This window comes from Aythya fuligula, chromosome 7, assembly GCF_009819795.1.
Source record: "Aythya fuligula isolate bAytFul2 chromosome 7, bAytFul2.pri, whole genome shotgun sequence".
NCBI lineage: Eukaryota > Metazoa > Chordata > Aves > Anseriformes > Anatidae > Aythya > Aythya fuligula.
The window spans coordinates 16,886,027-16,909,470 of record NC_045565.1 but is presented as its reverse complement, the minus strand read 5'-3'; the positions used below and the strand labels follow the sequence as shown (position 1 = coordinate 16,909,470).

Genomic DNA, 23,444 nt, shown 5'->3' with positions numbered 1-23,444 from the left:
AGGTGAGTTTTGTTTTCGAGCCTTCCTGTCTTGAGACCTCTCTCAACAAAGTGAGTTTATTTCCCCAAATTCACTGAGCTTCCAAAGCAAGCTGACAGCATTCTCCAGGCTGCTGGACATGTCGCTGCTTACCTCTGTCAAAGGAAAATCAGTGGTGTGCTTGGGAGGGGGGCAGCCAAGGGCAACACTTTGCTTGACCCTAGACTGTCAGTGCTGAGGTACACACCCTCACTGAAAAAAAAAAAAAAAAAAAAAAAAAAATAGGTCTTCCCAAAGACTTAAGAAACCAAACTTCCTTTTTTCTGCAAAGCCAAGAGGCTCACAACCCTGCCTGTGAAATTTCTTGCTTTAGCAACTGGGTGGTTCTGAATTAACTGAAGTGCAAAGTCTGCTGTAGGTTGGTCTTTCTATGTGTACCAAAGAAAACCACCATGCAGAGCTTGACCATACACTGATGAAGACAATAATGGAAATTTTACCTCCATTTTTTGTGAACTATGATTCTAAGAGGACTCTCTAGCCTGAAATAAAAAGCAAAACGAAGGAACAAACAGGCTGAGAAGAGAGCAGCAATCTGCTGGAGATACAAAGTCCAGCAGGAATTTGGCGTGTGTGCCAATATTGTAAAACAACTGCTTCCAAGGCAGAAAGCAGACCTTTCCAGTTCTGTTCACATGTCAGGCAGCAAAGCACCTGGCAGTGCCACTTAGAGAGGCACATTCAGAGAAAACAATTTGTGGCTGGTTCTAAATCCTAGGAAATAAACAGATTTTCACCAATAAATTTGCCCCTTTGGGTGAAAAAAGCAGACCAGGCATGTTTTCTTCTGCTAGAAATTCAATCCATTTTTAACAGTGACATGTGTTAGACTAGATTTCCTGCCTACAATCTGATCTGAAATATTTTTGGACTGCTACCATCGTTAAGGAAAATACCGAAACAGGAAACATTGGAATGCTGTTGATATTTGCAATCAAGTACACAGTGCAAACAGCATTTCCTTTACCAGAAGTGTTTAAGTCCTTTTGGTTCTCTACATTTACATTTCTCTTAAATAATCAGTAGTGCAGCCAAAGATAAGGACATTTTAACCACTCAGCTACCATTAAAAGCAAAGAGGGTTGCATAGATGCTGAGTACACATAAGGTTTGTTTAGGCCTGGGGAAGAGGCACAAGAACAGGACAAGCATATCCCCGTACTTCCCCAAAATGCTCCCAGCCTTCAGGTCTTTGCAGCTTAGGGGCTTTCTGCAACAGAGATACTACTGTGGTACATACTAGCCTTTACAGGTTTTATTTGCATGAATTCATCCCATCTCCTCTTGAACACTTGCATTTTCAGCATTCACAAGGTATGTCCTCACTGTCACAATGGTAGTGTCCCTTTGTGGAAATAAAATTCCCAATGTGAGCTCCAACCTGTGTCTGTAAAATCCCTCTTCGCCCATCCCTGCTGCCACTCCAAATGCAGATCTGACAGCATTTTGCACACCCGGCTCTCAAAGAAATCATTTAAAATTAATCAGCTATCAAATTAATAATCAATAAAGGTTTCTGCTTTCACAAGACATCCCTATGATGATGAGTAAAAAGGATTGGAAAATTTCTCTCTTCAGAAACCCAGCACAGCTGGGCACACCAGCAGCACCAGCTGCAGTGCCTCCCAGCCCGTGGAGCTGCTGCCGTCAGACCTGGAGCCCTGGCCAGCACGGCTGCTTGGCACAAGGGACCAGCTAACAAGCCACGACTGCAGAGCATGGAGACCTGACCCAGGAGCTGGCAGTGTTGAAGCACAAGTGATATCCTTTTGTTTTCATACGCAACTACCTACAAAGCCAGGTGGACAAAGAGATGCAGTTACAGGGGCCCAGAAGGGGACAGCTCAGAGCTTGGGATAAAATATCCTCAACAGAGAACAACCAGGAAGGACAGCATGATGCACATGTCTGTCTTTTTGCATTAAAGCAGAGCTTTCTCCTCTGAGAAAGCATCCTGTAGTATCATATTCCTGATAGAAACACATCTCTAGCAGCTATCAAATCTCCAAACAAGTAAACGATTCCCTAAGCAGAATTTTAGTCCCAAAGAATGAGGACCAAAGACTTAAAGTTCCCTGGAACTACCTGAAATGGATTTCATACCAAGTAATGGGCAGTAATATCAAACTCTGGGGTGGATGAGTAGTTAGATCATGTTTTTTTTCACATCCTTGCAGTCTTTACACTCTCCTTCGCCATTTTGTCATTGGTACTTGCTGGTCAGTAAAGCAGCAGGGTCTACCACACTCTTCATGCTTCCACATTTAAAGACAGTCTTGAGTTTTAACTCAAAGCTCCTGCATGGCTTTACACTGCTGCACAGAAATCTCCCTCTGGGCAGCTTCCACATCCAAGGCTGAAAAAACACACATTGAGTGGCTATAAAGCTAACGACTTGATAATGAACATTTGCAAACACATTTTCCAGACTCATGACTGGTAAGAGTGAGCTTGCCCACAGGCTCAAAGAGCCCTCCTCTCCCTCTCCCTCTCCCTCTCCCTCTCCCTCTCCCTCTCCCTCTCCCTCTCCCTCTCCCTCTCCCTCTCCCTCTCCCTCTCCCTCTCCCTCTCCCTCTCCCTCTCCCTCTCCCTCTCCCCTCTCCCCTCTCCCAGCCAGAACCAGGCAGCACTGGCTTGCTAAGATCTAGAAGCCGGATATTTGGGGGCAGACAAGAAGCACTCCCTCACAGGAACACCACAGGCTGCCAAGCTAGGGGTGAGCATGAGAAATGCTGGGGCTAACACGCTGCTGTAATGCTCACCACCCATTCACACTGCCTTCCTCTGCTCGGGTCTTCCCTCTGTGAACTCCCTCGATGAATTGTCAGGCTTGTTTTGGCCAAGGCCCATCACTTCTTCCTGAACTGGGAAATGCCTGCTGAACTGCTGCCCCTGTGCAAGCTACAGAAAGAGTTCCCTTATCACAGGAGAGCCACAGCAACTGAGCTACTGCATCACTTATGCTTTTGTGCTTCCCCTGCCTTGAAGCTGGTACCTGTGGCTGCAATTCAGGTAAATCTCCTGTACCCCTGAAATGCCAGGCCCCAGTACTTTTAAGAAGCTGGATCAAGAGACTCCAAAATGCACAATCTTTCTGAATCTGTGAGTGGCAAAACCTAGATAACTAATAGCTTGGACAGCACACAGCCATGTATTTTAACTGCTAAATTCATGCAACAGGAAGAAAGGTCATCTCTGGTCACACCTCCTCTGCTATGAGTGAAGTTTTTGTGAGACCTATCTTGGAGTTCTTGCTGTCAGGAGCCACAGAGCAGGCTGACAGACTCTGCCACAAATTATCAGCTGATTTCTCACAGGGAAATTTGTTTTCATAAGGTCAAAGTGCAGCAAATGCAAGCAGCACTAGGATTAAAGGCTGAAATGCAGTCCCCCCTTGCCATTCAGTGCCCGGCCAGATAAAGCACTAAGAGGTCAAATTAAACAAACCAGCCAGAGAGGTCAAACCAAAACACAGCTACTGTCCACTCCACCTCCCTCCTAGTCCCTGTCCCCAGTCTCGCCAGGTGACCTACCTGCTGACTGTCAGGGTTAGCTCGTCTGCGCAGCCCTTGATTTTGTTCTGCGCCTCGAGGTGCGTCATGTTATCTGTGTTCACGCCATCGATGGCTATGATCTGGTCGCCTATACACAAGTTGGCTGTTGCAGCTTTGCTACCTGGAGTCACCTGCAAGAAGACAAAATGAGTGAATGGACTGTCCAGAGAGCCACTTTCCAAGAGACATCTGAAAAGCAGCTGCAGCACCTGGAAACAAGGAGGTGAAAACTAATGAAAGCAAATCTCAGCAGAAATCTTAATGGATACAGGTCTTTTAGATAACCAACTCTATTAAAATGAGGATCAGGATTCTGTTTTGACACCCACAGATAGAGATTTAGCAGGGAAGAGACAGGTAAATGGCAAAAATTTTATTTTCATTCAAAGCAACTGGCTTTGTAATAGAGTAACAACAGAAGAAGCAACTCTGTTCTTTGCTGGACAGAGAAGTGCTCTCCAAAGCAGAGGGTGCTGAGAAAAGCAAGGTAGCCCAAGCCTCTAAGAAAAGAGATGCCAGAAAAGAGAGAGAGAATTTGAGTCAATGCTAATCATAAACACCTTCATCTGTATCACAATCTCATTTGGTTCCTTCCTTGGGAAAAATGTTTGGGCACAAGATTTTGGACTGCATCTTCAGTAAGCTGGTTCAGCCCAGGGGCAGGTGGAGCAGAGTCACTGACTACAGTGTGATCAATTCCAAAGCAGTGCTTGATCTAACAAGCAGAAGGGGAGGCAGAAAGGCATCACAAACCTCATCTTTAAAGCACAATCTGACAGTACTATCTGAAAAAATGGCAGCATGATCCCCAGCCTCCCAGTCTGACCTCACCTTGATACATTCTGCCATATTGCACCTCCCTTTCCTCTTCATGCTTGGTTTGCTTCCCAGATATACTATGGCACTGCTAAAGAGCTGCTGTGCTCTGCCTGAGAAATGAGGGATGGGAAGGAGCTCAGGGTAATCTGCTGAGATCCCAGACAGAAGACATGATGCAGCAATGACACCAGTATGGTACTCCTTGTGAAAAAAAAAAAAAAGATCCCAGCTAAAACTTGGCATTTTCAAGCTAGTCAAGTGAAGAGCTTATTCACTTTTCTCTATTTCTGCTAAAGAGGTGTCCTCTTAACAACCAAGACCTCTTTGGGGAAAAATTATTGCCAGGGTTGAAGGTGAAGAATGTCACATTTGCTGGTGGCTTTGCAATCGCTATGTAAGATTTTGTGCAGTGTTAATGACTTTGTGGGAGGGGCATCATGATTAATGTGGGCTTTCATCAATTATTTAACAGGCAGAGGAAATGAGAAGGGTGGACTGCTTCCACCCTTCTCCAACTAAAACATGCCTTGCAGCTGGGACACACCTCATTTATGAGTCCGTTGCAACTGGTATTCTTTCTACGCATTCGTGCTAGGTTTCAGCATGCTGGAAAGCAGCTGAGCAAACCCAGCAGGACTGTCAGGCATAAATAAACACTGTTCAGAAGATTTAGAGTGCTCCTAACGTGGGACAGGATGGCAAACCATTCCCCCTAGGGAAATGTTCTCTTCCTAGAGGTGTCACCCATTAGCTGCAATCACTGCTTTCCCTGGGCCAAAAACGAGGCTATTCAGCACATCCCCTCACAGCTGCAGTGGGATATTTTCCCTAACCAGAAGGAAGATGACAAGATGCTTTTTTTTTTTTTTTTTTTCCACCTCTCTGCTAAGTCATTAATTTATGGAAAAGGGAAGGACACAGATGCATATCACGGATGTCCAACTTGGCTAAGGTGCTCAACATTAACCCCAGAACCTTCGGAGGGGTCAACGAACAGTGCCTGTCTACCTGCTCCCCGCTTGTAATGCTGTAAGCAGACTGTGAACAGAGGAAGTGCTAACGGAAAGCCCAGACAAGGCACCAGGTGGATAGAGAAAATCTGTGGCCACCAGTCCCATGGGATTTGGGAGCTGCTGCTTGAGAAGCTGTGGGACAGATCCCTGAAGACACCATTACAGCAGAGGGAGCTCGTAGGAGAGCTGTGGGTCCTGCTCTTGTCCCTGGGCCTTTACCTCGTCCCTTCTCAGTGCCTTTATTTCCTCCACTGCCCGAGACAGGAGAGGGGCACATTACTCAACCCCATGAAGAGCGCTGAGCTCAGCACACAATTACCGTGATTCATTTTCAATCAGACAAGGCTGCTAAGTGGTCAAGAATAACGCTGGATTAACACCACCACTGGCACACTGCTGGAGGCTCAGCCATATAGCTTGTATTTAAAGACTGACAGCCTATGCAGCATTTGGCAGGCTGCTGGAAATGATCCTGTACCACAAGGAGCAACTGAGCTGGACACTGATACTGAAGCCTCCTGGAGAAACCCCAAAAACCACCAGAATGAAAGAGTGGCACCCGCAGAAACACCTCAGTGCTTTGCCTGGGCTTGTGGTTCCTCTTCTGTGTCCACTTCAGAGGAATTTGAAATTTGAGTGCTGTTCTCCATCAGATAAGAGTTGGTGATTACACCCATTAGGTACCCTGCAAACCTCTCCCCTAAGGGGAAGCCACAAGGATGCACAGTAATGAAGAAGATAAGCAAACTTGCCAAAAGGAAACTTGCTTAAACACCCAGCTCCAGTTCTTGAAATAACTTGCCCTGAAATGTAACCTTCCACAAACCATTTCCCTGCAACATCCAGCTCATGCTCTCTGCCAGGACTGCTCATAGCAAACGTGCCTACACAAGAGCTCAGCACCGCAGGGAACCCATCCCCCAGCCTTTTAGCATGATTAATAACTACTAATGATGCTCCCTCCCCCCTTGCAGCATAGTCTGTTCTCATCTCAGTGCTGCTTTTGAGAGGTGCTCACCTGCCAGTTAGCATCAAGATAGCAGAAAGCTAGCAGTTATTAAACAAGGACCTTTTTCTGCCTTTATTTGCGTGGTGTCCCTCCCTGGGCTGTGGCAGTGTGGCTGCAGGCAGGGTGCTCAGAGCACTGGCAGCTACTGGCCAGCTTGCACAACCCAACAAGGACTCCAAAAATGAACAGCCTACAGGCTCACAAGCTGCACAAGGGCATCGATGCTGCACTGCCTGACCCTGCTTTGCTCCTCTCAGACCTAAAGCTCTGCACCAGCCTCTCCCCCTTCTCCCTTCTCAACCAACATCAGAGCAGCAGCCTGGGAGAACGGAGGGGATGGTGGCACAGCCACCTCGCACACGATGGGATGCAGCTGCACCTCTGCGTGGGATGGCGAGGAGGGCTGAAAGATGCTGCGAGGAGCAAAACCTGCAAGCACGACTGCACAAGTTACATCTTGTGCAAAGGCTGAACCTCCTGCCTCCTTCAAAACTGCTCCCCGCTGGCTTCCACACTGGGTCCGGCAGCCTCTGGCAGAGGGGACGTGCCGCACCACAGGCCCTCAGGACACTACATGGGATGAATAAAGCTCTGCACATCCTGTAACATCATGCCCTGAGGCTTCCTTTGGAAGTAAGCCATGCCCTACCTCCCAGTGCTTGCTCCAGTGCAATTGTGTAAGACTTTGCCATTAGGTCATTTCACTGTTGAGCAGACAATGCTGAGACACGCTGGCAGTACTGCGTGATATTGTACCTGAAATAGGTCCCAGAGCTCAACTGTTTTTTAGGTGTTGCCCATGGAAACATCAACGATGCTGGCTGGCTGGTGTAGGTACCTGGCCTGGGTCCATCCATGCAAGCAAAGCTGTCTCGTGTCAAGCAGTTGCCTCAAAAAATGCCAGTTGTGACATGGGAACAGGCCCAGCTTGCAGGGGCAGTCCTCCAGCAACTGGGCCAGGAGCAACTTCACCCTCCAAAGACCCACCTCTGGAGGTGGGGAGAGTGTGCGGCTGGAGATGTGACAGGCAAGATCTCCCTGTCCCACATAACCTGGGCTACTACTGCAATAATCCAGTCACTTACAACCAGACCATCCAACCAGGCCCCTGACACCAGCTCCGTAAAACTAAGAAGCAGCTCAGACTCATTTGCCAGAGTACAGAAGAAGCCCCATGGTCCATGGGCTTGATTATGGCATTTATACTGAAGTAATGAATGTATGCTTGGACCCCTCTTTTTGAAGTGGTCCCTCAGATTCAGGGTTGGTATGGCTGGGAGAAAAACCTACCCTCTTTTGTCATACTATAAAGTGAGATTTTGTGTCCATGGGCACCACCTTGCCCCACTCTGCCTTCCTGGTGCGCATGCTTTGGGCTCCACCTTGCCAACACCACGAGGATTTTGCAAAGTCTAGGTTTCAGACTCCCAGGTGGTTTTCCTGCTGTCACTCCCTCGCACTGGGCGCCAGGCAGCCAATAAAGGTCTGGGCTGTGACATGTTAATCCCTCAGCTAGTATCTTTGGGAAAGAGCATTTACACTAGGAGAGAAAATGCTTTGATTTAGCAGAGGGAATGAGACGTATTTGGCTGCTTACCCAGCTCCAAGGCCCTCTTTATAAAACCTCTGTCTGTCCCAGAGCTAGCCAAACACAACCACACTTTACTTTTGCTGCAATTAACTCCATACATACTCTCTAACAAGCCTTGTGAGCCGTTTGCAGAGATACACAGCATCTCCTTTCCTTCTGCAGGCAAGGATCTGAGAAGCAGCAGTGGGATTATTAAGGGAAAGCTGCTGCCCACAGCAAACAAGAGAGAGGAAGGGTGAGAAGCATGAACAAAATGCTGCATAAAGCAGCTCAGAGTGAGTCAAGACACATGGGCAGGTCTGAAATTCAGTGCCCTTTCTGCCCTTCTCCCTGTCCATTCAGGCACACTGCTTGCTTACTCCATCAAACCTCTGCAGTTTCTCACAGACCCTACAGCCTCCGGCACCACCCATCACTCCACACCTAGACACACATCTCAAGAAGCGATGAAGAGATAAGAAAACAAGAAAATTAAGAACAACAGTGAGAGAAGAGATCTGGATTAACAGCACCTATCTCTGCTGGAGAGGAAAATCCAGCTGCGTCCCTGCTGGACAGAACAGACGTGCAGCAACATACTTATAAGGCCACCAGTGACGAGACATCCCTGACATTGTTTAATCCTCCCCACCCGCGCACACTGCTGTTTTACCATGAGTAATGTACTCAGCACCGGAGCATTATGCTAAGCAGTCACAGCTTCTCTCAGCAAAAGCATGCAGCTGGGTCAGCAGAGATCAGAGGCTATGAGAAAATGCAGGCAGGCACGTTCCCCACCCCTGCTCTTTTTAAGGGAGGGGGGCCACGGGCTGGTTCCTTAAAGCAGCTCCAGGAGATTGCTCTTCCAGGCTGCCACCACCCCGTGCACTGCTGTGGTCAGACACTGCCCAGCCCAGGGCTCGCCCAGGGGATTCTCAACACAGAAAAGGGAAGGCATCAGACAGTGTGGAGAGGGCTGACCTCAGGAAGGCAATGCAAAACGTGGGTCAGACTCCCTGCATTGCACAGGAGTAATGCTGGAGGCTGCGCATTCCCACAGCTCATTTTGTAATGTGCTCTGTATTTAAAAAAAAAAAAAAAAAAAAAAAAAAAAAGAACACAACCACAGAAGTATAAAGTTTTCTTACAAGGGCTCAAAACATTACAGAATGCTGCTCATCAGCTGAGCCTTTCCTGATGGTTTATTTCATCCTCTAAATAAAACAAGATGTGGTGTAATCAGCAACCATCTAAGATACTGTGTCATGGTCCAGAACTGCATCAATTGTTTATGCAGTTTAGGCCTCTCTCAATTTCCGTGTTTACAATGAAAAAAAAAATCCTTCCCTGTTTATACTGAAAATAAAAAAAATATTTAAAAAATCCATTTGCTGCAATTATTTTGACGTAGCACCCTTAAAACCCAAAGCATTTTACAACCCCTGCCCAGGAGTGCCCCAGGGCCCAACAGGGCGAGCATCCCTGCCATGATGTGGGGCATGCAGCAGTCCCATGGGGCAGGAGAACAGGGTGGGAACAGGCAGATATCCATTTCTGTGCTAAGTGTAAGTGAAAATGGAAACGGCTGGGGGAGCTGGGAGCCATCAGCTCCCAGCAGCTGCAGGGAGGCGAGCAGGGAAGTTTTGGTGCTCGGTTTGGCAGGTAGTGACTTGGCGCCTGGTTGCCTTTAAGAGCACAGGATGCTGCACAGAAGACAGGGGTGTTTCCAGCACCATGAGCTGTGCAGGCAGCGCTATGGGGCTGAGCATGGCATGGCTGCTCCTACTCAGGCCGCTAGGCAAGAGGGGAGCAGAGGGGCAACTGAAATCTGCATCTGCAGCACCCACGCCAAAGCCACCAGGGCCACCTCTGCACAGGGCAGGCCTGTCAGACATGATGCGGCCTGAGGAGAGGACAGGGGGACGGCTCTTCCCCGGCATGCACAGCAAATGCTCAGGCATGCGCTGGGCAGATCACCCCCACGTACCATGTCAGCCTGCCATTTTGCTGTGGTTCTGCTTCACGCCCCTCCCCACACCCCCGAAAATCCCAGCCAGCCATGTCTCCTCCCGCCTGGCAGCCTAGGTGCCCCGGGTATCTCGCGAGTCACTGCCTGCCACACACATACACGATACCATGAGGTAATCCGACTCACACCCCCTCACGCAGGTTTTGGGCTGGCGCCGCTCCCCTCGTGTGTGTGTGACAGTGCCAAGCCAAACCCAACAGCTTCACACCCCAGGCACTTAGTTCGGCGTCTGACTTCAGGCCATTGGGCCTGGTTTTAGCACTGAGTCACGTCTCTGGGTGTAAGGAACCAACATCTGATTACCTTCCAGTTCTATACATGCTATACATCCAGAGATGTTCAAACACCATAAGTAGATGAAATATCAGACCGAGCATGGATGAATTCCTGTCACTGTTGTTGAAATCAGCAACATGCATAATGTTGGGCGTTCAGGTCTTTAATACATCTGCAGAACTAGGTTGTCTTTAAACCACTCTTTCAATGAGAAAATGCTCAGTTTCATACCAAAATGTGGATACTGAGGTGCTCTGGCTTTGGCCAGCGCCACAGATTATGGCAGACATCACTCCTCAGTGGGGCTGGGGATTCTTGGCCTGACAAAGTGTAAATCAAAACTCCCCTTTACCTGTATTTTGCATCAGCCATGAAAGATCAGCACACCACTAGTACAAAATATAAATTTAGTTCAAGAGCAGGGCTTATGGAACAGTTCCATGTGTATAATCAAGTGCAAACAGAAATCCAGTGTTTATCAACATAAAATGCAAACTAACAGGAAAGAGCTCGTATTACCTGAAGGACAGAGGGGGATGGGGTCTGTTATCTGTGCAGCTTTATCAGCTGTCTCACTATGCAGCTGCTTGCTTCCTCTGCCAGCCCTGCTGGTCTCACAGGAATTTAACAGGGAACTACCCTGTGCACAGGGCAGCCCCACCATCACCACCATCCTGTAACATGTCAGTCCACAGCTCGGGCAGGAGCTGGGAAAAGCTCTGCCCCATGGGCTCACTGCTGCTATCACTCAAAGGGTGATAAAGACAATGGTCTTGCCTACTCCTGCAAGCGAATCCTGCAGGCTTTGGTCTCAGGTTCATTACACTGACCAACACAATGCTTGTTCTGAGCAAAGATTGAAATAAAATGTCCACCATAACCGTACATTTTTTTAAAAGAAACGTAAGCCAGGAATGCCTATGAAGAAAGGAAGAAATGAGAGATTTCTATGAAGAAATCCCTCTGAAAGAAATGGGAGATCCACAAGAAAGTCACACGTGGAGCACTTGGAAAATTCCCACGTTTGGCTCTTGCTGGGCAGACTGGTCCAACACAACCTAGGAACCAACCTAGGAACCAGGAGTGTTTGCACCAGAAGATGCTCCTGAAGTATTTGAGCCTGAGGTAGTGCCAAACACACAGTTCAAGTGGAAAGAGAGTTAGGGAAGCAATGAAAGACAGGACAAGAGCAGCTGTGGAAATACAGTTATCTTTCATCTGCTACTTTTGTAAAACACAACAGGACATTGGTGCCGTACAGCCACTGCCAGCTGGGAGCTCAGGGCCTGGCTGCTCTGTTGTTTCCCATGCCCATGGCACCGCTGCTCCCCACTTGGCCCTGAGATTGAGGCTTCAGGCTCCAACAATTCATGTTTACATCTCAAACAGTGCTGCCTCCCACCAGCAGGACTGGGATAAGCCCCCCTTGCAGCAGTCACAGGTTGCAAAGATAAAAGCCAGTGGTAAGGCACTGAGGTACAATGGTGATGAGGGCCATAAATACCAAGACCAGCTGAACAGCTCACCCTGAGGGTCAGCAGAGGCCAAATCTGAGCTGCTGACAGGCAACACAGGCTGAACGTAGGCACCTTGGTTCACAGGGAGGTGTAAGACACCCAGCTCAAGCCCGTGGGCAGATGGACACAACCCTCTGGGCATGCCTGCGCCACGGCCCCACGACTTACGTGCTGCAGCACAGAGCAAACATAACACTGCTGGGGAGGGAGAGCCGCACCCTCCCTGCTGCAGGCGATGCTCTCATCACACTCCCCTCCCTCCTGTTCACCTCAGCTTGCCCCCCCATCTCGCACCTTGGTGGGACCGAAGCCCTCACAACCCTTTTTTACATGGTGAAGGGGGGAGCTTGCTGACACCTTTGTCACTAAGCCAAGGGGAGAAACCCAGCAGCCTTCAGAGTGAACCACAAGAAAGATTAATGGTTTGAAGGCTTGGAGGGTGAATTAACAATGTCAGAGGAGCTGCCAATTGTCAGCGTTTTCGTCACCAAAACCAGAAAGGCTATTTTACTACATTTCAGTCTCCAGGGTCACAACCAATTTCTCACGAGGCAGTTATTTTTGCCGCTTTGCTGATCTACATCCCTTGGTATGCGACCATGAGCACTGGCACAGACAGTCATGGAGAAGAGGTAGGAGCAGCGAGGTGGGACTTCAGACATAGTGCTGCCTGAGTCTCTCGCTGGAAGGAAATGGCAGCAATTACCATAACAATGTACTAAATATCACTTCCCCTACGCTAAACCTACTTTCATGTCCCAAACAAATGCTTTACAGGAATGTGGCGTTATGACTGCAATTGAAGGAGAACAGAGGGAAAATTAATAACGGCCCCCCCGCTGTGGGTCTGACCTCGCCAGCGCTGCCATCCCGCAGCCCGGCAGCAGGACCAGTGGCGGGGGATCCCAGGACAGGAGGCATTTAGAAAAATCTCAAGTTTTTGCCACCCTCAGAGGGATTCACAGAATGCGGTGGCCTGGTCCCAGTTCTGCACTGCCTTCAAATCCCAATGGCCCCAGGTGAGGAAGGGCCGTGGGAAGTGGGATGTATTGGACATTTCCATGACATCAGAGGGAGAACCACGGGCAGCCCCGATGGGATGCTGAGCAGGGCACCCCATGTGAAGCAACGGGTGGCTTGGGGTGCGTTGTCCCCAGCACCAAGAGATGGGCACACTCGGCCCCACTTTTCATGGGTGTGTGGCAAGCAGCTCGGAGCAGGGCCCAGCTCTTTGCCAGAGCACCACAGGACGTGAGCACCCGCAGGCGGTGACAGCAGGGTGCAGGTGGGAGCAGGGCAGCCACAAGGAGCCCTCAAGTTTTGCCGTCTGGAGCAGAGAGAGGCAAGTTAAGTTACACCTCTGAAACCGTTTGGATGTGAAACTTTTCACTGTCATTTCCCAATTTTTCCTTAAGTGGGGGTAAGAAGGGCTTGCAACAGAAGCAGGGAGAGGCTTGCAGAGGTCAATGCGGCTCCTGTAAACAAAGGCTCCTCCTGTAGCTATACAAGGCAAGCCGAAGCGGCCGGTCCCGCAGCGGGGGCAGCTCACCGGCACGGGCACCGGCTGCCGCGGATTTCTCCCAGATCGTCCAAAATCATATATAGAAAAACGGAAGAGAAAAGGAAAAGACCCCCACAGACACATGGCTGTGTGACCAACCCCATCTCGGCACCGACAGCCACCTGTCAGCCCCGGCTCGCCTCCCGCGGACCCGAGCAGACCCGTGCCAGCCTCCAGGGGTCCCGGGCAGCCCCTGTCCCCCTCCCAGCCACCGCCCCGGCCCCGCCGAGCCCTACCCGAGAGATGGTGAGGGGCTGCTCGAAGTCCCGGCCGCCCACCAGGCGGAAACCCCAGGGCCCGGGGCCCTGCAGCACGATGCGGAGCGTCCCCATGTGCACCTCGCCGCACAGCCCGGCACCACCGGCACGGCACGGCACGGCTCGGCTCGGCTCGGCACGGCTCGGCCCGCCCCCGGCCCGCCCCGGCCCGCCCCAGGCTCCCGGCCCCGCGGCCCCGGGCAGGAGGAGAAGGGCTGAGCCGTGGCCGGCCCCGGAGGCGGAGCGGCGGCCGCGGTGCGGAGCTGCTGGTGCCGGAGCTAAACCCGGCGGCACGACCCAGCCGCAGGCGAGAGTGCCCCGGTGCGGCCCCTCCGGGGCAAACGGGGCTCGTCCCGCCTCGGGGAGCTGCCGTGTTAACTCTGAAACCTAATGGTGGCCGGGGAGATGAGTTTTGCGGTTTCCCAAAGGGAGGGACGCGCCTCTGGGAGCTGCTGAGTGCGAGTGGAGCCTGGCAAGGGGATTACACGTTCACTAGTTTAGCTCTGATTAGCCCCTGCTTTAGGCAGGATGTTGCTTTTATTTATTTTTTCCCAGTACCCTTACGGGTGGCATCACCAACAAAAGAAGGAATTCTTCATACAGGTCAGCAAGTGAGGCTGAGGCACTTGCTAGGATTAATTATCCAGTGATCACGATCAATCCCCCCCTTACAGACGTCAGGTATTGCCCTCAGCTTACTGCCGCCCACCGCACCACGTGCAACATCACGTACACATCTACGTAGGCGCACCACCTCCAGCAGGGATCCGGCGCAGCATGATTCAATTCATCGTTCATTTAATCACTCAGTTCATTCAGCAGGGAAGCCACAACCTCCAGCACTTTAATTAAAGTTAAAAGCTTTCCTATGAGCTGTACACATAACTAATGGGCTGATCTAGCTGGAGCTACTATAAGTGCAAGGGGTAAGGCTCGGACATGGAGGAGCAGCCAGCTGAGGAGCGGGCCTGCTGCCCAAGGCTCGCAGCCCCCAGCCCCTGCCTGCAGTGCTGCTGACACCGAAGAGCAGGGTCTGGCAGGACTGCTCAGGTACAAAGCCAAGGGTGAGGTTTAAAAGCACCTTTTATTAAGTATGAAATCACAAGATGCTCTACAAGTGGCACAGAAAAGTATCAAAGCAGCCACTGAACCAGGACATTGGTGACCAGGTGCAGGACCCTGGAGCAAGAGCCTGCCTCAGGTGGCAGATGCATGTTAAAGACGTAGCCTTCCCATCAGCATTTCTAGACCTAATTTTCTTAATCATTAAGAAAAGCAGGATGTGGAGGTGCAGGATGCTAGGGAAGACCCGAGGCAGGCATCTACCACTCAGTATGGCCACAGCCCCACAGGGGGGCTTTGTTACAAAAGTGCATTGCTACAGGAACAGCAGGAATAGGCTTTATTTAATAATCTGTACAAGAAACACAGTAGTAATTCAATACTTCCATTTATTAATCATCAAATAGTAATCCACTGCAATAAGAAACAAAAATCAACACAAAAATAAGTTGTGGGGTGTGTGTGTGTGCGCGCGTGTGTGTGCGCAACTTAAAATGGCAAGAGCAAGAACAGAAAATAAACCTTTACATGAGTAGGTTATATACAGTCAGTATCATCGTGTTAACTTGCTGGATAGATTAATTTGGTGTTATCCAATCTTAACAACAGGTCTAAATATTGCTGCAAATAACTGGAGGACAAACCCAAAGCAGAAAAACAAACCCATAAATAAGATGAAGGATTAATGATATCTCCTGTAGAAAAAAACAAAACAGTGGTACTTTGTGTCATATTTGAAACCTTTTCATAGTGGATATTTTGTGCTAAAACTCTATGTGAACACACATGGAATTCCATCATTTAAATAAAAGTGGAAAAAATCCCAACCTTTCACAACTGCCTTTCTTTTCCTCCCTTCACTCAATGTGTTTAAATTATTTTTCTATACAAGGTAAGTACATTGTCTGTACAAAGTTAAATATACATATTTACAGTCAAACTTCTGAGACACCGAGTCTTCTCTTCCGCTGACCTAGGCGGAAGACAAGCCTACTTGATTTTAAACCCAGGAGCATGGCTAATTTATCAAAACATATTGCAAGTCGTGCTAACAGTTAGTTGTAGTTATTCTTAATAAATCTGTATAAAAGCATCAGCATAAAAATAGGCATTTTATATTATTAAATACGGCTTATGACAAAATAGCAATCTAACTCTTTGCTATTTGTATGGTAACTGTAGGAAGCAGAGTCTGAGAGAACTGGTTTTGTTTACGCTTTTTCTTAATAACAAAATGTCTATCAAAAGAGTATTCTTAGTGGGTTTACAGGCAAGCACACAGGCAAGCCATGTTTTTTTTTTCTCAAGGAAATACAAATCTCTGTAACTGGTAATAACCGTTGGAAACACAGCTTTCCAAATGGATTAGACTTTTTTTGTCTGACTAAGAGGTGGCCAAAATGCGTGTATTTATCAGAGATCTAGCATCAACATCGTCAACCACCTCCCTCCCACCCCCACCCCCAAAAAAAGGCACCCTCAATGACACGTTGCTCAGATTTATCAACGCCACTAAGATTTAATGCCAGGAAAAAAGCAAAGTCTTCATCCCAAAGAGCATGCTTCAAATCCTCTAGGGCTACCAACAGGACAGGAGAAGCTGAGAAAGTGACCAGCCATAGGACTCAGAAGCAGGATTTGCTCTCACTGACGTTTTCTTTATTGGTTCTAGTCTTTGTGCAGATAAATTTCAAAAACAGGCTGATTTCTCTTTAAAAAAGGTTTGTTTTGATGCACACAATACACTCGCACACACACACCCTGCACAAAAGAAAAAACCCTGCAGAAGTAGGTAATATGTTACGTATATGAAGGGGTTTGGGCTTTTTGCGCATTTGCAGTATGTTTTGGCTGACCTCTCTGGATTAAATACCAGTCCCAAACTCCTTTTCCACACAGAGCTCCGCAGTTAAACCATACCAACTATCCTCTGCCTGTGCTGGGTCTTAAGGTGCATGACATGAAGGAAAGGTTTTCTGTGGAAATGGAAGGCAGAGCAGAGTAAGTCTCCAGCAAGGCAGAAAGCCTGGCCTTCCTGAACCTTGCCAGTGAAAGGGAGCAGCTGCAAGGCTGCGTACTTTCCAAAAGCACTATCATTTCTCAACACACAAACAAAACCTATACCATTTGCTTCCCTGAAGCCTTCTCAGAGGTAAAGTACTCCATACAAATTAAGATTATCACCAGAACTCTTGCTGGGGAGGGGAGAAGAATACACAAAGGCAGCACTGTAAACTAGAAACTGTCTCTTCTTCAGCAAACAAATCATACCCTGAATCAGTGGAAGCAGGGCTGCACATTCAACTCAATACTGTACCACATAACCACATCCTCCTAACACTTTGTCTCCTGTCTATTACATTCATAAATTGTCTCTTTCATTGCTGATTAAAAACACCACCTGGAAAACAACCCCATCTTTGTCACTGTGGGATCGCTGTTACTTTACAGGTACAGAAGCTTCACGTAGTTGCCTGGGAAGGTGCCGAATTGCCTTGTTCTCCTGGACGTACCTGTAGCAAAATAAAACACATGGAAGCCAGAGTAAGACAGAGCCATGCAAGGAAGATTTAGGGGTTTAACAAGGTTGAGAGGGCAGCCCTTTCTGCTTCCAGGCATTGCTTTCTAAAAATAAATAGGAGTCTGGGCCAAAGAGCCTTTTGGTATAGAAGAGATCAGAACTAGTTCTGCTAATCATCATCTTTGATCTTTCCTTTTAACAATGGATAGGGTGCTGGTGAAAGCTTCTGGGCCTATAGTCTAGGAGCCAAACTCCTACCAGTTCAAATGAGCTAATCTTCCTCAACAACCAAGGATGAGCCTAGATTTGCACTGCTGAGACAGATAGCACTGTCCAGACTTGACTATTTGAAGATACAGGGTTAGATTTTGCTAAATACACATCTACAAAGGAGGCTGGGTTTCCAGGGACTGCAACTCCCGTACAAGTGTTCCCTTTGTCCCCTACTTGCCACTTTCTGTAACTCATCATAGCTCCCTCAGCTTTGGAAAAGATACAGAAATCCAGCTTTCCTTGGTTCCCTCTGCTGCTCTGCTATCTGTGTGAGCAAGGAGGATCAGGAGGAAAAGGGAAATCAAAGGTACAAAAAGGAAAATCTAGACAGCTAGCAAAGAAAACAAAGTTCCATCACCCTGCAGCCTAATTTTAACGTTCTTGGTGTGAAAAAATGAGAAACCACCAAAAAAGTTGAGTTGATTTTTTTCACCCTCTTTTGATTCTTCAGATGAAAGCATCTTCTAGATGCTCTGCAAAATCGCTCATCTGCATCTCAAAGAGCCCTGCTGCCTTCCAAGTGTCACACTCACCCACAAACCAGCCATCATCACATTTCTCCATGACATCGACAATATCACCATCCCTCAGTTCCAGCTCATCATCGTTCTGAGGAGTGTAGCTGTAGAGGGCTTGGTAGCTAACTCTGAAACCAGAAAAATAGCACACGTTAGCTGTTGGATTTTTCTGACATCCTTTTGTTAAGAAATTTCTGGGAAAATTTGGTGGATGCATGGGTCCCCTGGCTGTGGGGAGTGAAAACAAAGCTGATGTGAGACTTTCAATTCTCACAGGAGAATTGAAAGGAGGCTGGGGGAAGTAAAGACTCATTTTAGGAGCCAATTGTCAGTGAACTTCAGTCACCAGTGCACAGTGCAGGTTACTTCTCTCAAAACCAACAGTGAAACACACCATTGAGATTAATGGCAGCTTCAGGTTTAAACCCAACAGAGACCACTGAAGATCTCAGCCTCGGTCTCTCAGATCATTAAACCAAATACTTTCCCCTGGACCTAGCCAACAATGCATGAGGTGGCTGGTGTTGGGATTGCTCACTGTACTGTGAGAAGCTAAGTAAAGGGATGAACATAATGATTCATGCCGTATGAGCCAGGTGTAGCTAGTGGATGGTAATTCACCTCCAGCTTCAGATACAAAGGCAGTGAGAGCGCCTCTGTAAGCAGCATGAATCAAGAGCCCAAAGGCGACCCAGTCTTGGATCATGAGGTCATTGCTTCAGGTGGTATACAGACAAAAAGGTCCCAGTTTTAGAATTCTCACTATGATCATGTGGCTATTTTTGTTCTTCAAAAAAAAGCTGTCACTTTCCCATTATTTGAATGTAACCCCTGAGATGCTGAAGCTTTCACACCACCCCATCTTCACCACCAGTAAGAGACAAGGCTCCTGGAAGAGACAGGAGCCAAAAGGACTTACATGTCTCGTGGTGTATGACTTCTGTCAGGGCTGGCTCCTTGCTGCTGTGCTTGAGGTTGCTGAGAAATGATGAGAGATGGTTTATTGTCATTAGAGGTCACCTTGTGGCGAGAGTCAAGAGGCTGAGAAATAGTACTGCAGTAATGAACTGACTTTTCTGCAATGTTTATGATCTCATTGCAAACAGCTTCCTGCGTGGTAGGCAGCATTGACATCCAAGAACACCCAAAGAACAGTCAACAGGGGGGAGGGAGGGGAAAATATAGACAGGAAGAGATGGGACATTCCAGATGCAGTACATAAGTCCAGTTAAAAAAAAAAAAAAAAGAAAAAAGTTGTAGATCCAGGTAAACATCCAGGTAGTGGAGTGCAGAAGGGATCCAGGTGTAAGCATGGAAAAACAGGCAAGATACAGAAGAATTTGGCATTTAGTTTGAAGATTTGTCACAAATACATATACATATATTTTAAAAAGCAGCAGCATAAGAGGTTGCAATTAGTTCTGCAGTGGCATCATTAAAAATGCTATGAAGTCAGTTCAAGACCACAAGGTGGGCTGCTCCATTCATGCATTTGGCTTCATTTAGCTTATATCCAGGGATTGGCAGCACAATTAGCCCAACTTCTTGTTGAATATGGCAGTTTTTCTAAGTGCTAGATTCCCCACTTCCATTGCAAACAAGACAACGTAAATAGATAAAAATGTACCTACTTTGCAGCTAAAAATGGTGCTGGCATATTATACTCTACTGAGATGTTTCTGCCTGGGTGAAGAGAGGCTAGGACTACACATCTGATTTAAACAGTGGCCTTACCACATAGCTCTTTTCAGACTCTGTGAGATCTGGTCCAGCTCTCAATGAATGGTGGGAAGGCTGTGTGATCACCAAGCAAATGATAAGGAAGACATTTTAGCAGATGTCATACTGGTCAGAATTAAAAATAAATAAATAAATGGTGTGCAGACAACAAAAGAAAAAGAACAACTCCTCCCCTCCCCACCCCAACACCACTCTTTTTGGACAACAAGGTCTTTCATTTAAACAAGACATTAGGGCTACAGCAATGCAGCACACAGGATGCTGCAAAGAGGAAGGTGACAGCGAAACAGAAGCTTAGAGCAGGGACTCAGAGGATGAGCTGGAGGATTATGGACACAGCTACAACCAGAAATGATACACAGCATCATGTTGCATTCCTGTAGGGGTGAAAAACAAGGACAGAAGCACGTGATTGAGTGCATCAAACTTGCTGAGAGGAATCTGCTGCTGGTTTTAGAAAAATCCTCAGTGACTTTGACACAGGAGAGAACTTGCTTGCTTCTTAAAAAAAAAAAAAAAAAAAAAGACCAGTTCAGGTCCTCAAAAGGCACAATGTAGCATAGCCCCATCACCAACATCACTCTAGCTTGTACCACGTGAAGATGCAAACTGCTCTGTTAATCCCCCAAACAAGGCAGAGCTCCAGGTCAGAGGAGGCCTTGAGTGAAAACTCAGCTCCAAACACCACCACCTTTGACTCTGCCTTCCTCCCCAGCCACACCTCTTCACAGGAGCTCACATGTCCTAGGGCACAGCAAGGAAAACCAGGCTTTAAGGGGGTGGAGGTTTTATGGGGAAGGGGACTGTCACTGAGGCAGCCACACAGATATCCAGAGCCTAGTTTTGCATGCTTTTGTAGATTCGAACACCTACTGAAAGCAAGGGGAATGCTGTGCGTGTGCTCTAGTCAATGGGATGCCTGAACTACTGCAGTTCTAACGATCTGTGCAGTACCGATTAGCAAACCGGACCAGATAAGATACAGAACATTGCCTTCCTCTGTGATCACTCAATATAATATTTCACCCAAATGCCTCAAATTTATGCTTTCCCTCCTCCTCTTCACTTCAACAGTGCCCTTCTGTCATCCTGTGCTCTCAAAGTTGTGGCTGCACCGCAGTCTTAGGGAAAGGCTTGCTTTCTCATGGCATCCTGACACTGAGCAGAAGCAGAGGATAAAGATGTTTTGTGACACCTTCAGCACAAGCATGCTCAAGGAGTTTGGATAAGTGTAGGGTGATGAGCTCATCCCTGCCTACTTCCCGTTCTCAGAGCTCCTCTGAACCACATCTCGGACCTCTAATACAATGGGCATGGTTCCAACAGAGAGCTGTCTGTTTTCTCAAGGACTGTGACCCAGTCCGAGCCAACCCAACCCCACAACAACGCCCCCTTAATCAGCTGTGCTGCCTGGGGCTGGGATCTGGGATCACTGCCCTAAGACACAATGTCCTATTACTGTGCATATTTCTGTAGAGAGAAAATAAAATGTCATTGGGATGGGATAATTGCAGTGGAATTTGTCTTCAAAGCCTGAAATAATGACAGAATTTCTGGAAGTCATTTCTGCCTGTCTGTCATCAGCCCTGAAAGGTTAACAGAATAATTAGAAGTTTAAAATTAATGTTGTGCAGAGCAACTGAATATAGTGCATCAAATCTGATGTGATCAGACTAACCCAGGTGGTAAAGTGGCTGGGAAAACCAATTTCCAGTCTGAGGTGAGAGACAGCTGTAAGAACGATTTTTTAAAATTCAAGAAAGTGCTTCCTTGCTCCTTACTAATACATTGACAGCTGGAATTGCTCCATGAGCTCCTTAAGACCGCATGGTCCATTTCTCACTGATTATTTGTGACCTCCCTGGCCAGCTTTTCTCTAAAAAGCATTAATAACTCTGAATTAAATTAGTTATTTGAGAGCTAAAAAATTAGCGCTACTTCTGAATGCTCCATGGTACTGGCTTATATCTGTAATACCAGCAGACACAGCCTACAAACATCAGAAACTTGGCCACATTCCCTTTCCTGGTACCTTGGAAGCACAAAACACAGAGGTTCCCCCAAAAAGCTGATCCAGTCCTGCAGCTGCTGCAGTTAAACTGAGGGCCCTACAAGTGACAAAGCATTCGCGAACCATCAGGACAACCCAAGTGCTACCCTCTCAGTCACACTAAGTGCTTTGTTAAGACTAAGCAGATGTTTAAGTGTCTCTGTCTCCAGACTACACAAGTATGCAAGACAGTCAGTTCTGAAGCACAGCTGGCTGCTGTTTCCATCTCATATGGGGTCAGAGAAGGGATCTAAGGAGCACCACAGGTTTGTGGGAATACCAGAAAGATGTTCCATGTTAAGAGCCTACAGGAGTCCCCAGGCAGGTGTTTACTGTTAGGAAGAAAGATCCTGGGGGTACTCAATAGTGCTTTCACCACACTCCTAGTAGAATCAAGGGTCATCAGGGGGGTGTCTACCTGTTGTAGCTCTTGTTTATGTGTTGTCTTCCAATCCTTTTCTGGTGGGAGTTAAAAGGACCACATGAGCAAAGAAAGCTAAGCAGAACAGACCAACAAGACAGACGGACGAAGGCAGACAAATTGGCATCCCTCAGAGACAGGCACACAGCAGCAGCAACGTTCCTGCACGTGGACAGAGAACCATGAGCAGGGAGGACTGCTCAGGAAAACTGCTGCGCATGTCAAACCCCAGCTCCGGTGGGAGTGAGGGGAAAGCTGGCCCAAGAGCTCTCACAAAGGATGCTGAAAAAGCTGCAGTGCACAGCAGCCTGACCTAAAGGCTATCAGAGTTAACGCAAATACTCCCTGGCCCCAGGAGCAGGAGCTAAAGGCTGTGTCTACAGCAGAAAAATGAATCTCCTGTGGGTGTGAGGTACTAGTGCCTGCTGCAGGACGTGCAGCTGTGGCTTGGCTAACCAGCCTTGTGGTGCTGGACCAGTGCAGCAGCAGCAAACCACTGGGTGGGGGTAAAAGCTTACCACGGAGGCAGTGCTAAGTAATGAACGCAGCATAGCTGGTCTGTGCTGATGCCCGAGCAGGCCTGTTCTGCCCACTCCTCTCCTTTTTGCCAGCACAAAGTGAGTGAAATTACTCAACTCTCTGCCTGCCTCTGCACAAGCAGAAAGGAGCAGGCTGTCCCCAGACTGAGACTCCTCACACTGCCAGGGCAAAGCCAGGACCCTCATCCAGCTGCTCGTGAGGACACAGCCCTGCCCTCCCAATGTCTGCAATGTCTCGTTTCCATGTCTACTAAATGCTCTTCTCATTTGATTACAATCAATGAAAAGACAACAGACCTTTAAGAAGGCCCCCAGGGGATTAGCAGCAGTTCTGCTGAAGGTATCAGCCTCTGTATGGGCCATGCAGGTGATGGGAAAGTCATTTGCACATATAAATCCCACTCCTGCTCCCTAAATAGCTGTAGGCTCAGAGCTAGAAAGGAGGCCAAGACTACTGACTGTCAAACAATTTTAACTTGACACTGACAATGGGCCGATTGTCAAGGCACATAACATAAATTTTGGCTTGACTTCAACTCAAAAAAAAGGCAACAGAGTCCTGTTACATACAGGTGTAACACCCAAAATAGAAATGCATGCTAGTCAGCATGGGAAATGAGGTGAGTAAAGGACACAGGGAAACTTCAGGGTTAAAACTGGATCTCTCTCTCAGAAA

At 47.9% G+C, this 23,444-nt stretch overlaps 2 protein-coding genes across 39 annotated transcripts in view; both read right to left on the bottom strand.

The window, feature by feature from the left end:
• PDLIM1 (PDZ and LIM domain 1) overlaps nucleotides 1-13,756 on the bottom strand; it is a 40,414-nt gene extending 26,658 nt beyond the window's left edge. Inside the window, exons 1-2 of the mRNA XM_032191685.1 lie at nucleotides 13,624-13,756; nucleotides 3,573-3,724 (exon numbers count right to left, since the gene is read on the bottom strand). Coding sequence (XP_032047576.1) covers nucleotides 3,573-3,724; nucleotides 13,624-13,719 — 248 coding nt within the window. The 5' untranslated portion in view covers nucleotides 13,720-13,756. The remainder of the gene's footprint in view (nucleotides 1-3,572; nucleotides 3,725-13,623) is intronic.
• A 1,319-nt stretch (nucleotides 13,757-15,075) lies between these two features.
• SORBS1 (sorbin and SH3 domain containing 1) overlaps nucleotides 15,076-23,444 on the bottom strand; it is a 163,804-nt gene continuing 155,435 nt past the window's right edge. For 19 of the 38 annotated variants that reach the window (XM_032190804.1, XM_032190803.1, XM_032190816.1 and 16 more), the window contains 4 exons: nucleotides 19,753-19,812; nucleotides 18,938-19,128; nucleotides 18,034-18,146; nucleotides 15,076-17,219 (listed from right to left, as the gene is read on the bottom strand). In XM_032190804.1, the coding sequence (XP_032046695.1) occupies nucleotides 17,152-17,219; nucleotides 18,034-18,146; nucleotides 18,938-19,128; nucleotides 19,753-19,812 (432 nt within the window). In that variant the 3' untranslated portion in view covers nucleotides 15,076-17,151. The remainder of the gene's footprint in view (nucleotides 17,220-18,033; nucleotides 18,147-18,937; nucleotides 19,129-19,752; nucleotides 19,813-23,444) is intronic. The other 19 variants (XM_032190818.1, XM_032190821.1, XM_032190827.1 and 16 more) reach the window with 3 other exon arrangements.